Raw genomic sequence first — 12010 nt, forward strand, 5'->3', positions numbered from 1 at the left:
GCATCCTCACAGATACTATGTGGGAACTCTCACCTTCATGGTTTTTTTTTTTTTTTTTTTTTTTTTGCTTTGCTTTTTAGGGCTGCACCCTCAGCTTATGGAGGTTCCCAGGCTAGGGGTCCAATCGGAGGTACAGCTGCTGGCCTACGCCACAGCCATAGTAACGCCAGATCCGAGCTGCGTCTGCCACCTACACCACAGCTCACGGCAAGGCTGGATCCTTAACCCACTGAGTAAGGCCAGGGATCGAACCCATAACCTCATGGTTCCTAGTTGGATTTATTTCTGCTGCACCACAGTGGGAACTCCTACATGGTTTTTTATTGCATACCTACTTATGCTAGTTTCCAGGAGACTCTGGTGGTAGAAACAGAACAGTAGGATGTGGAGATGTATACAGAAGTAGCTACCAAGCAAGTCTGCTAATAAGTATATGTGTGATTGAGAAATAAGTCCACAAAGATTCTGATGTCTGGCTGAAGCAATCAGGAGACACTTGGGGGCAGGCAGTGAACACTCAAGCTCCCCCTTTAATTCCAGGCCTAACTTCAATTAGATGGAACTAGTGGAGGGATCTGGGAAGGAAAGCACTCAGGGGAACAGCAAATCAAGGTGGCTGCCTAAAACTAAAGGCCCAGGAGAGGACTGGCAGCCACTGAATGCCTGGCTGAGAAACCTTTAACCCTTAGCCTGCCAGGTCATTTCTCTCCTATCATTTGCACCTTCACATCTGATCCCTACTTTCTTTTATTATATTATTATTATTATTATTATTATATGTTTTTCTTTTTCTGATACCTACTTTCATCAGGAACCTAGGTGCAACGCAAAGTTGGTAGTAGCTGCCTTTGTGATCACAGGGTGTTCCTTCTGCATTTACAATTTGTAGAAGAGGCCGCTGCTGTGAGTGGCTGAACAGAAATCTGGCCCCTTCAGCACTAATAAAGCTTGACTTAGGCTGGAGGATAGGAAAGCACATCTTACACTAGGGATGCTTCAAAACTCTGTCAACTTCAACAACTCTAAGGCTGTCATCTAACACTGTACACTAGTTTAATCCTTCTCAAATTCACCTTCACCATATGACTTCCTTGCTCAAGTATCTACACTGACTCCAACCACCTACAGTAAGTCATTCAAATCCTCAGAATCTAAGGTTATGCATAATCCAATCCCACCAAACCTTTTCAACCTTATCTGTTATTACCAACCTCCTTTCTTAGTCAGGAGGGCTAAATTGCAAAAGGGCTAGTGTTACAGTCTTGGCAGAGTTGAGTTAAATTTAAACTAGACAATAGTCTAGGCCATTTTTTTTCAGGCATAAAAATGTAAATTTTACAAAGTGTTTATAAGAACTTGGCAGTCCTTATTCATGCTTTCTTCTCAAAAGTGTTCTGAATTTGAAAAACCCTAAATTACTGTGTTCATAATGTATAAATGTGAAAGAAGAGTTACGAATGACACCTTTTATAGTAATGTTCTTTGTCTTGGTGGGAGGAGGTATACGAATTTTTCAAAATCAGTGAACTATGCTTAAGATTTGTACACTTTGTCTTACAAGTTTTATACCTTAGTCAACAATACGCATACAAAAGCAGTTAGAGGGACGCATACTGATATCTGCAATTTAAATGGATAGCTACATGATAATGCTAATTATGTTAAATGCTAATGGTAGAATCTAGGTGGTGAGTGTATGTGTGTTCCTTATGAAATTATTTAAACTTTGCTGTATGAAATTTTTCATAATACAACACTGGGGAAAATGACATTGATAATACACTGCCATTGTTAATTGGAAGCACTGAAAACACACTATACTGCATAAAGCTGTAAGAGGTTAAGCTTAGCGGAATGGCTATATCAGGCATTTGCTCCTTGCTGGTTCCACGTCATATTGTACATACCTCTTACGGCCCTTTTCGTAGCGTAGCATACTACCTGTCCAAATGATTGTTTCTCCCACCACACTATAAGTTCCTGGCAGGCAGAGATCTCATCTAATTGATATTTATGTTCCTACTGCTTAGCACTGCGTTTGAAGAATAATGTGTTCAATAATGGTGCTAAGACTGAAAGTAGAATATTGCCATAATGTATAATACTTTTTTTTGTGTGTGTCTTTCTGCCATTTCTTGGGCTGCTCCAGCGGCATATGGAGGTTCCCAGGCTAGGGGTCTAATCGGAACTGTAGCCACCGGCCTACGCCAGAGCCACAGCAACGCAGGATCCGAGCGTGTCTGTGACCTACACCATAGCTCACGGCAACGCAGGATCCTTAACCCACTGAGCAAGGCCAGGGATCCAACCCGCAACCTCATAGTTCCTAGTCGGATTCGTTAACCACTGCGTAAGGACGGGAACTCCTTTTTTTTTTTTTTTTTGGCTAAGCAGGCAGCACGTGGAAGTTCCCCCGCCAGGGATCGAACCAGTGCCACACTCAAGCCATGGCAGCGACAACACCAGATCCTTAACCTCCTGAGCCACCAGGAACTCCCAAAGTATTATACTTCTGACAGGTTCACTTTATTCATTTCCCACATATTTTAAAAGCAAGTGTGTTCACTTTTCAAGAGAAATGTATCCTTTACTTCTCCCCAAACACGCGCAATTTCCAAAAATAAAGACAAAACTTATCTGTACTGACAAGATTATTTTGTATTCTATTACATAGACACAAGGTCCGAAGGCCTCCTAACATTCAATAACTTTTTAGATTTTTCTTTTTCTAAAAGAGTGAAGTCTCAGAATTTCAAGGAAATCTGTCATTTGCTCCGCTCAAATTTTAGATAAGCTGTCAGAACTAAGAGATCCCTAAACTGGTGAAAAGCAGGAAATTGGAGTTCTGGGAAAAATATAAAAACACACACCACATAAAAAAGGCACGAAGCAAATTAATCAAGAACTTGAACAAGAATGGGGGGAAGAGATACGCAGAACATCTCAAACTCCCCCTAGGCTGGTTTCTCTCCTCCTCTCTCCAATTAATTACAGCCAGTCAGAGATTGGGTCGCGCGGCCACTCCCAACATGCCACGCGACTGGAGCTGATGCTGCCGAAGATGCTTCTCGTCACATCAACTTCCTCGAAACAACGTGCTTTCGCGGAGTGAGCACCTGATTCTGAACTGGAGGACCTGCGTCCAAGTCCCAACTCCCCCAGGAAGCCTCTGGCCCTCTCTGGGCCTCAGTTTCCACACCTGCGAAATGGTAATGATTTTCCTAACCCAGGCCGGTGCACAGGGTGGCTATAAACCAAAACGAGGGTCATAAGGGCGCTTTAAGGAAGACTGCAAGCGACTCGCAATTTGTTATGGTTCTTAAGCACGCGGTGCTCACAACCAGCCCGGGACCAATCTCTCAAAGTCACCGCTCCCTTCCCGCCCGGCGCCCGTGCTGAGGCCGCTCCCTCCTGGAGGCCCCCAAGCGGAAGCCGCGCGGCGCCGTCTGCCGTACCTGCAGCCACTTGGTCTGCGGGGCCCTCCTGCTGACCCATGACGAAGTCTTGCACGAGGCCCCACAGGGCGCCCGTAGGCGCGACCGCCTCCAGAGCGGTGGCGGCGGCCATGACGCGAACTGGAGACGGTGGGAGGGGAAATGGGCGGTGGCACGGGATGGGCCTCTCAGCGCACGCGCCTCCTGAGCCAATCGCCTGGCGAAGGCTGAGGGGGCGGGGCGCTCCCTGGATCACGTGCCTGCCGGCTCCAGGCCAGGCAGTTCCAGGGTGGGATGGGACGGTCCCTCCCCAAGGGGCGGGGCCCGGAGTCGGGGCGGTGGCTCAGGGAGCGAAGGCGGCTGCTGGGCACGCAGCCGGGGGCCATTGAGGGCGAATAATTCCCGGCCCAGCTTCCCGGGAGACCCGCGGCGGGGCGGGCACCTGTCTGGGTGGGGCCGAGGGGCGGTACGCACCCTGGGGGGAACCAATGAGAAAACCAGGCCCGGCCCGAGGGGGCGGTGCCGTCGGTCACATGCGCACCTGGGGCGGGCGGCGGCGGCGGCGCGGGCACCGCGAGCCGGCGGCAGGGAGCAGGGCTGGGCTGGGGCGGGGTTAGGCAGGTGAGTGACAGGCTTCGGGGGGCCGGCCCCAGCTGGGAGCCCCGAGCGAGCCGGGAGTAACAGCGGCGGTGCCCGCCCCCTCTCTCCGCCCCTTCAGCGGAGCTGGTCTCCAGCCGGGCACCGTCGCGGGCCCCCCTGGCCCGGCCACCTGGGACTGTGTTGGGGAGTCGGCCACCTCCCTCTTTCTCCTTGCCCGCAAAGTTTGTGGCGAAGCCGGCGCTGGGGTAGAGCGCGCCGCAGGGGGGAGATCGGGAAGCGCCCGATGCCGGGCGGTCGGAGCCGTTGACCTGGGACGCCGCCGTCCGGGGCAGGACCGCGGAGCAGCGGACCATCCCGTCGCCTTCGGTGCATGGGGCCCGGCTGAAGAGCCAGCATGGGCAACTGTGTGGGGAGACAGCGCCGGGAGAGGCCGACCGCCCCGGGACACCCCCGCAAGCGAGCAGGTAACGACCGGGAAGGGAGCAGGGCCACCGGCGCCCAGCCAGTTGTCCGCCTTCTTGCGCGAGAACTGGGCTTCCTGAGCTACCTCCCACGGCTCCTGGCGCCTAGGTTTCCCTGATGGCTGCTTCCGAGGCAGACGGGGGTCCCCTTCCCCGGCCCCAGTGGCCGGGGGAGCCGACTTGTGGCAACTGCGAGCGCTGACCCGGCTGCGAGCCCAACTCGCTCCAACTGGGAAGCTCCGGGTGGGGGTGGGGGCGGGAGCAGGAAATGTTTGCAGACCGCAGCGGGGCCGGCGGAGGGGAGGAGGGCCCCAGGCCGGGGCGCCGCTGGCCTGGCAGCGGGGCCGGGGTCGGACGCCCGCCCGTCGGGGCACGGCGCGGGTGGCCAGTCGTCCCAGAACTCGAAGCGAGCGAGATGAGAACAGGCGCTCCTTCCAAAGACTGTGTCATTATCGGGCTGCAGATCGTGCCTGCCGGAATCCGACTTGCAAAAGCAGCGCAGGACTCTGGGAAAGAAATCTTTATTTTTCCCGCAGGGCTTTTTAGAGCCTCCTGGCCGTCTGGGAGTCTAGAAAAGGTGGGGTGTGGGGTGGGAATCGCTGTCGGGTTGTTGGGATCCTTCCCAGCCTTAGGAATGGGATCTGCTCTCTGGTGATCCTCGAGGGCCGGCAGCGCTTTCTCACTTTCTGGATACACCCCTATCCTGGCGCTTCGCCTGGGTAAGAGGTCTGGCGGTCGTTTCCCCGGGTCTTGTACTCACTTCACTTCCTTCTCTGAGGGTGTTGCAAGGAACTTCTGAGAATGATAAAATCGTAGACTTTAGAGCTGAAAGAGACCTTCGAAACTTGTCTAGAGTCCAGATAGACCTACCTTCTCTTGTCTGTTAAAAGCCCAGATCCAGAGAGGTTGAGCAACTTGTCGATAGCTGCACAGCTAATTCGTAGTACAGCTGGGATTAGAAGGCCATCTTCTATTCCACTCAATTGCCACATAGCCCTTTAAGAGGAGCCATAAGCAGAGTTATTAATGAAGTAGAAACTCTAGTTGAAGTTTCCTGTCTCCTTTGACACTGAAGGTGTGTGTTGCTTGAGTTTCGCAAACTGGGAAGGAAGATGAGGGGAAACGTGGGGGAAGCAGGGAAGGATGTCTGTGTGGTGGACAGGATGACTTATGCAAGAAGCAACGTGTTTTTATAGGGAGGACAACGAACAATTTAGCATTGAAGTCCTCTTGTCCCAAGGCAACCCTGGCCAATCTTCTGACAGGAAAGTTGATTCTCAAATCCAAGGGCTTTCTTCCTTTCATTCATTCATTCATTCATTCAACAAATACTTATTATTTATGTACTCAGCCCACGTAATTGATTTGTAGCTTTTTTTTTTTTTAACTGTTGACAATCCTCTCCCACTTGAAGCCCCCCCCCCCCCCCGACTTTTCCCTCCTTGACATTGGACTATCTTGGCTTTTTTCTCCGATCACTCCTGCCAGCCATCACTCCTAGTGTGGGCACACCCATAGTTCAGTTTGACATTCCATCTTTTTCGCATCATGCTCCCTCCCAGAGAAATCTTAGCCCCACAACTCTTTGTCTGTTGGGAAGGCCCCTATGCTGTATTTTCAACTGTTGCTTCCCCAACCCCAGACTCAGATATCTAGGTGCCCACTGGACACCAATGTAGTTAACCTCAGATTCAGCACTTCTAAAACCAGTTCTGCATCTTTCCCCCCAACCAGCTTCCCCTTACTCTTCTATTCTTCCCCCTACCTAAAGCTTTGTTTTGTTTTATTTTTTAGGGCCATACCCATGGCATATGGAAGTTCCCAGGATAGGGGTTGAATCAGAGCTATAGGCCTATGCTACAGCCACAGCAATGCCAGATCCAAGCTGCTTCTGCAACCTGTGCCAAAGCTTGCAAGCTTGCAGCAATGCTGGATCCTTAACCCACTGAGCGAGGCCAGGGATCGAACCCACATCCTCATGGATACTAGTCGGGTTCTTAACCCTCTCAACCACAACAGGAACTCCCAACTACCTAAAATTACACTTTGAAGAACTCTTTCTGCTAATTTTCTTTGCCTCCATGTCCTGGAAGAGTCAATCAGTGGGACCTGCTAGTCCTTCCTTCAGCAGGTCTTATAAACCTGTCCCATGTCACCTCAAGTCCAACTTATCTCCCAGGCTGAAGTTAGCTGCCCACCAAGAGCAAGTTCATCTTCAGTCATTCATCCAATGCCTGCACATGGTGGTGTCCTAGAAGACATTTATTAAATTAACCTGTTCTGAACCCCATAGTTCTGTGTTTCAAGAATCATTCTGTCCCTCCTACTCCTACAAGAACTTTAGCTTTCAAGGCTCTTCAAGTCTGGTTCAGTCCTTCCTTTTAAGGCATGATTTCTTTCTCTTCCTTGACATTAAGGCCACCTGTGTTTGCTCAAGTCCCTGTCCCTGTCTTATCAAGAGCCTTTCTTCTCTTCAAGGCTCACCTCAAATCCCTTATCTTTCTAGAAGCACCTTGCCTGACAAATTCCCCCCACCCCCTAGTAGACGTGATTGCTCTTTCTGAGAACTCCTGCAGTTAAATTATGCCACTTACTTAACAATTATCTACTCCATCTTATTCGTCATTTCTTTAATGTTACAGTCTTGTATCAGCAACTGCATTGCAAGCCCTGAAGATCTTTGTGTGTGTCTATCTCTCTCACTCACTCACATAGTCATACGCGGAACACACGGGCACACACACACTGGGTACTTAGCACAGTGACTTGTACAGAGGAAGCAATTAATATTTGTTGATTTTAAAAAGCTAATGCAGGAGTTCCCGTTGTGGCTCAGCAGCAAGGAACCCGACTGGTATCCATGAGGATGCAGGTTTGATCCCTGGCCTCACTTAGTGGATTGAAGAATCCGGTGTTGCCATGAGCTGTGCTGTCGGTTGCAAACTCAGCTCAGATCTGGCGTTGCTGTGGCTGTGGCAGTGGCATAGACTGGCAGCTGTAGCTCTGATTCAACCCCTCACCTGGGAACTTCCATGGGCTGTGGGTGTGGCCCTAAAGAGACAAAAAAAAAAAAAAGCTATTGCAACTTCCTCCTGCCATCTGAATTTTTCACTTAAACATTTTGCTGAGGTATATATCTGCATTTAAAAAAAAACTGCTCGTGCATTGTTATTTCTGTGGGTCCCACTATGAATAGCTTTATCCATAAAGTCCAAAGCCAGGGGGAACTCTGTAGGATGCCTAGTTTGGTATAAGGGAAGGAATCCTTCTTAACTTCACAGTGTGTGCCAGGTATTCCTATAACATCTGCAGTTCACCCTTTGACAAGGGCATAGTTTTATGTTGTAAGATTAACGCCTAAAACTCCCCTGGCTCCTGCTCTAACTCTTCTCTTCTCTTTGCCACTGCTCTAGTGGGAAACCCTCAACAGAGAGCTCAAACCTGATTTCCAGTCCTGGGTCTGCAGCTGGGTGACCCTGGGCAAGTCACCAACCCTCTCTGTGTCACACTTTCAGTATTTCAGAAGGGGAGGGGGCAATAGCAGATCATTAGAGCTTTCTTTTTTTGTTTTTTATCATCTTCACAAAGACACCTGTTCTAAGCTGGAAAGTTAATGAGCTGAAATCTTATGCCTCATTATGTCACCCTTTGGCCTTAGTTCTGTCTTCCTAGTCATTGGATGAGTGAAGCAGAGGTCATGCCCACTGGTCAGGGAGTCTTGCGTTAGCTAGAAGGATTAGGTGGTCCTCTCTTCTCATCAAGATTTGTGATTGCCACTCTTTTTTTTTTTTTTTTTTTTTTTGGCCGCACCTGCTGCATGTGGAAGTTCCCTGGGCGGGGATCGAACTTGCACCACAGCGGTGATGCCACAGTGACAATGCTGGATCCTTAACCTGCTGAGCCACAAGAGAACTCCTTTGATCTGTTACTGCTCTTAATGCGTTCCCAGAAAGTCTGTGTTCTCCCCTTCAGGAGCTGGGTGGTCTTTGCATGCTTCAGAGAATACATGGGGATTTACTCTTTTTGGGGGGGTCCTTGCCGCCCTATGTGTGTACGCTGGGTAAATCAATATCTCTGGCCATGAAGTGGGTGAGGCAGCCCCTCCCCTGGCCATCCCAGGGAGAGACAGAGGTGGTAGAACAGGCAGGTCTCTTGCCTAACTCTACCCGTTGAGAATGTGGCAGGGCTGAAACCCAGAGATCTGACTGTGATGTGCCAGGCGTATCCACTTACATTCTGGAATCTCAAGCTTGGAGTGGACAGACCCAGGGCCCTGTTTTGGGCTGGCTGGTCTTGGCGCCATGGTTGCAAGAGAGCCTACTTCTCGTTGTGTGGGTTGCTGTGGCTATTCTTGAGGGACTAATTGGGCAACTTCTCCATTTGCTCAGTAAATATTTACCAAGTGCCAGGCACCTTGCTGGCTGTGAACAGACATGGTCCTTAGCCATGTGGAGCTTACAGTTTGGGGAGGTGGGGGCAGACAGGAAACATACAAAGTATGTGTGATCATATATGTGGGAATCCTGTGTGATAATACAAACAATTTTGCATTATATGTGCTGGTGACTCCCACATATATTATTTCAGCCCATTCTCTGCAACTCCAGCCTTGTATATTCTACTGCCTCCTCAATACATCTAATGTCTCAAAGGCTTCTCGGGGGAGTTCCGTCGTGGCGCAGTGGTTAACGGATCCGACTAGGAACCATGAGTTTTCGGGTTTGATCCCTGGCCTTGCTCAGTGGGTTAAGGATCCAGTGTTGCCATGAGCTGTGGTGTAGGTCGCAGACGAGGCTTGGATCCCATGTTGCTGTGGCTGTGGCGTAGGCCAGTGACTACGGCTCCGATTAGACCCCTAGCCTGGGAATCTCCATATGCCTCGGGAGCGGCCCTAGAAAAGGCAAAAAGACAAAAAATAATAACAAAAAATAAATAAACAAAAGGCTTCTCAGTTTAACATGTCTAAAACAGAATGAACCCCCACCCTCTACCCAGTCCTCCAGAGTCTTTTCCATCTCAGCTAATGATAGTGTCATCCTTCCTGTCACTCAGGCCGCCCCCAATCTAACATCATCCCTGGCTCCTCCTTTTCTCTCAATCCCACATCCACTTAGTAGAGCCTGTTGGCTTTGCGTGCAGTTTATCCAGAACCTGACTCTCAGCATCTTCACCATTTTCACCCTGGTCTAAGCTACCATCGGCCTTTTAACTGACCTTCCTGCTTCCTCCCTTTTCTCCTGACTGGCTATTTTCATCACAGTAGCCTGGGTGAGGCTGTAAACTGTAAGTCGGATTTTGTTACTCCTTTGCTCCCCATCTCATTCCCAGTCCTTGTGTTGGCCTAGAAGACACGATAGGATTTTTATCCCCATGCCTTTCTCAGCCATCTCTTGCTCTTCATCTCCTGTTCTGCCCCCTGATATCTGAATGGGTCCCTCTCTCTCCTCCTCCAAGACTCCTCAGTTCTTCTTAGCCAAGCCCTCCCAGGCCAACCTTTCCTCCGCTCCTTGCTCTCAGCCTTATCTACTGCCTTTTCCCCATGTTATTTTCCTCTCTGACACTTACCACCCTCTGACATTGGCTATCTCCACGCTACCTACACGCAAACAGGGCATCAGTGTGCAAGCGGAGACTTTTATTTGTTCGTTCCATGGAACTGAGAACAGTGCCCAGCATACAGTAGGTGCCTCATCAATATTTGGTGGATGAAGTTAGTGGGTGGAACAGAGTTGGTGAGGTGTGTAGACAATCAGGATTGCTGGTCTGCTCATCAGGAATGAGCAGCCCTGACTGCTCTCCTGTCTTAGGTGGGTATTAGGGCAGGTATCCTAATGAATGGGTTGATCTGCAACCTCAGAGTGGTTTTCTGTCCTTGTGACTGGCTACTGTCTCACCCTAGGTCTGGGTAAGGTCTCACATACCCTGTGGTTTGGAAGCCCTTGCTAGGAGATACTGGGGCTGAAGCAAGAGGACAGAGTGAAATCCCCTTCATAGGGTCCCAGCCAGTGAGTAGCACTTCCTTGTCTTTTTACATGTGCATCTGGGTAAGAGGGGGCCCTTCTTTCAGGCACACGTGGTATTAACTCAAATGGTGGGGGTGGGGTGGTCTGATAGACTGTGAGGCCGGAAGGTGGATGATGTGGATTCCAGGCTTCCCTACCCATCAAATCGACTTGCTGGGGAATTTTTAGCATCATAGAATTTTAGAGCTGAAAAGGAACTTAAAGATTTCTTTAACCTCTTTTTCTTTGCCAGCTATTAAAAAGAGAATAAAGGTATGTCTACTCCCTGCCAAGTTCACAGAAATACGGTGCAACCTATATAAAAACTGCATGGGTGCCTTTAAGTTTTGAGTGTGCTAAGGTCAAGAAATTGTGGTCAAGGTCAAGTGTATTCAAAAGGGAGGGGGGAGTCTAGCCTCTTCGCCATTTTCTTGAATGGTGATCTTGGGAACATTGTTTGTTTTTTGCTCAGTTGATCACCTTTAAAAAAAAGTAAAATGATATTTCCAGTTTACTTCAGAGAGATCTTATGGGGATAAAATAAACTAACACTTTCACGGCTGTGTGGTCTGCTCAAATATGAGATCCCAACTCAGAGTGTCATCTGGCCTTGATGGGAAGCAAGGCCTTGGTTCTCTGCTCCTTGCTAGATGTGTATGTGACTTGGGACAAGCCTCTTGATCTCTTTGAGCCTCAGTTTCCCTATTTGTACAATGGAATGACCGCTATCCTGTTCACCTCCCAGAGAGATTGTAAGAATCAAGTGAGATCTTGGATGAAAAGAGACTTTGTGAACTTATAAAGTTTCTATTATTCAAAGCTATAGGATTTTTACACACAAAAACCATAGCCAGTGATTTTTCCCCAGATCATTGAAGCTTACTCTCCTTTAAAGAGCAAAACTATAAAAGAAATGTTTAAAAACTATTTTTGGATAGGGATCTTTCTGAAACGGATGATATGCTTCCAAGCAAAGTATACCGAGCATGAATAACCTCCTCTTTGCAACTCGGGGGTGTTGAGTTCGTACCTATATGTACAAAGCACCTGCTTGGTGGAGGTGGGGACCACAAAAGCCTCTTTCTCTCAAAAGCCTTTATCTCCAAAAGAAGGTGGGGATGAATCGGTGGCGGGCAGAAGGTAAATTGCTGAGGGAGAGCCTGTTGCACCGTGGCCTGCCTTGAGGCCGCAGTGGTATTGGCGAGGGGAGGCCCTTGAACCCCATTCTGGGCCCTGAATGAGAACAGTGTGTCCTGCCTGATGAGTTATGGTGCTCATGACAGTATGAGGTCCCTGGGCTTCTGAGACCATTGGGCTGGGGGCCCCAAACTAAATGGTTCCCGGCTGCTGTGCTTTTGGGATGCATGTTTTCACCTCTAATTGTCGCTCTGTCTTCTCCCTGATAGTTAATGTCACTTTTTCCCCCCATTAAAAAAAATTGTGGTTAAATATACGTAACAGAAATAAATGGTTTTCACTAGCGTTTAAGTGGACAGTTCTGAGGCATTAAGTA

General features: G+C 49.2%; 3 protein-coding genes across 7 annotated transcripts in view; 1 reads left to right on the forward strand and 2 right to left on the reverse strand.

Moving 5' to 3' along the window:
* MMS19 (MMS19 homolog, cytosolic iron-sulfur assembly component) overlaps positions 1 to 3597 on the reverse strand; it is a 33556-nt gene extending 29959 nt beyond the window's left edge. For both annotated transcript variants that reach the window (XM_084994977.1, XM_013990467.3), the window contains exon 1: positions 3456 to 3597. Coding sequence is in view for 1 of the 2 variants with exons in the window: in XM_013990467.3 (XP_013845921.1) it covers positions 3456 to 3567 (112 nt within the window). In the remaining variant the exon portion in view is untranslated. The remainder of the gene's footprint in view (positions 1 to 3455) is intronic.
* UBTD1 (ubiquitin domain containing 1) overlaps positions 3024 to 12010 on the forward strand; it is a 57221-nt gene continuing 48234 nt past the window's right edge. For 2 of the 4 annotated variants that reach the window (XM_005657441.4, XM_003359315.5), the window contains exon 1: positions 4130 to 4498. Coding sequence is in view for 1 of the 4 variants with exons in the window: in XM_003359315.5 (XP_003359363.1) it covers positions 4429 to 4498 (70 nt within the window). In the remaining 3 variants the exon portion in view is untranslated. Of the gene's footprint in view, positions 3210 to 4129; positions 4499 to 10394; positions 10501 to 12010 lie in introns of those variants that run through there. The other 2 variants (XM_013990470.3, XM_021074394.2) reach the window with 2 other exon arrangements.
* LOC146397012 (uncharacterized) overlaps positions 3623 to 12010 on the reverse strand; it is a 55096-nt gene continuing 46708 nt past the window's right edge. The window contains exon 2 of the mRNA XM_084997496.1: positions 3623 to 4498. Within this exon, the coding sequence (XP_084853622.1) occupies positions 3623 to 4387 (765 nt within the window). The 5' untranslated portion in view covers positions 4388 to 4498. The remainder of the gene's footprint in view (positions 4499 to 12010) is intronic.

The sequence above is a fragment of the Sus scrofa genome, chromosome 14 (genome assembly GCF_054392235.1).
Source record: "Sus scrofa isolate SSC_HxYL_T2T_F1_AM1 chromosome 14, Sscrofa_HxYL_maternal_Yorkshire_Landrace_v2.0, whole genome shotgun sequence".
In the NCBI taxonomy this organism is placed as follows: Eukaryota; Metazoa; Chordata; class Mammalia; order Artiodactyla; family Suidae; genus Sus; species Sus scrofa.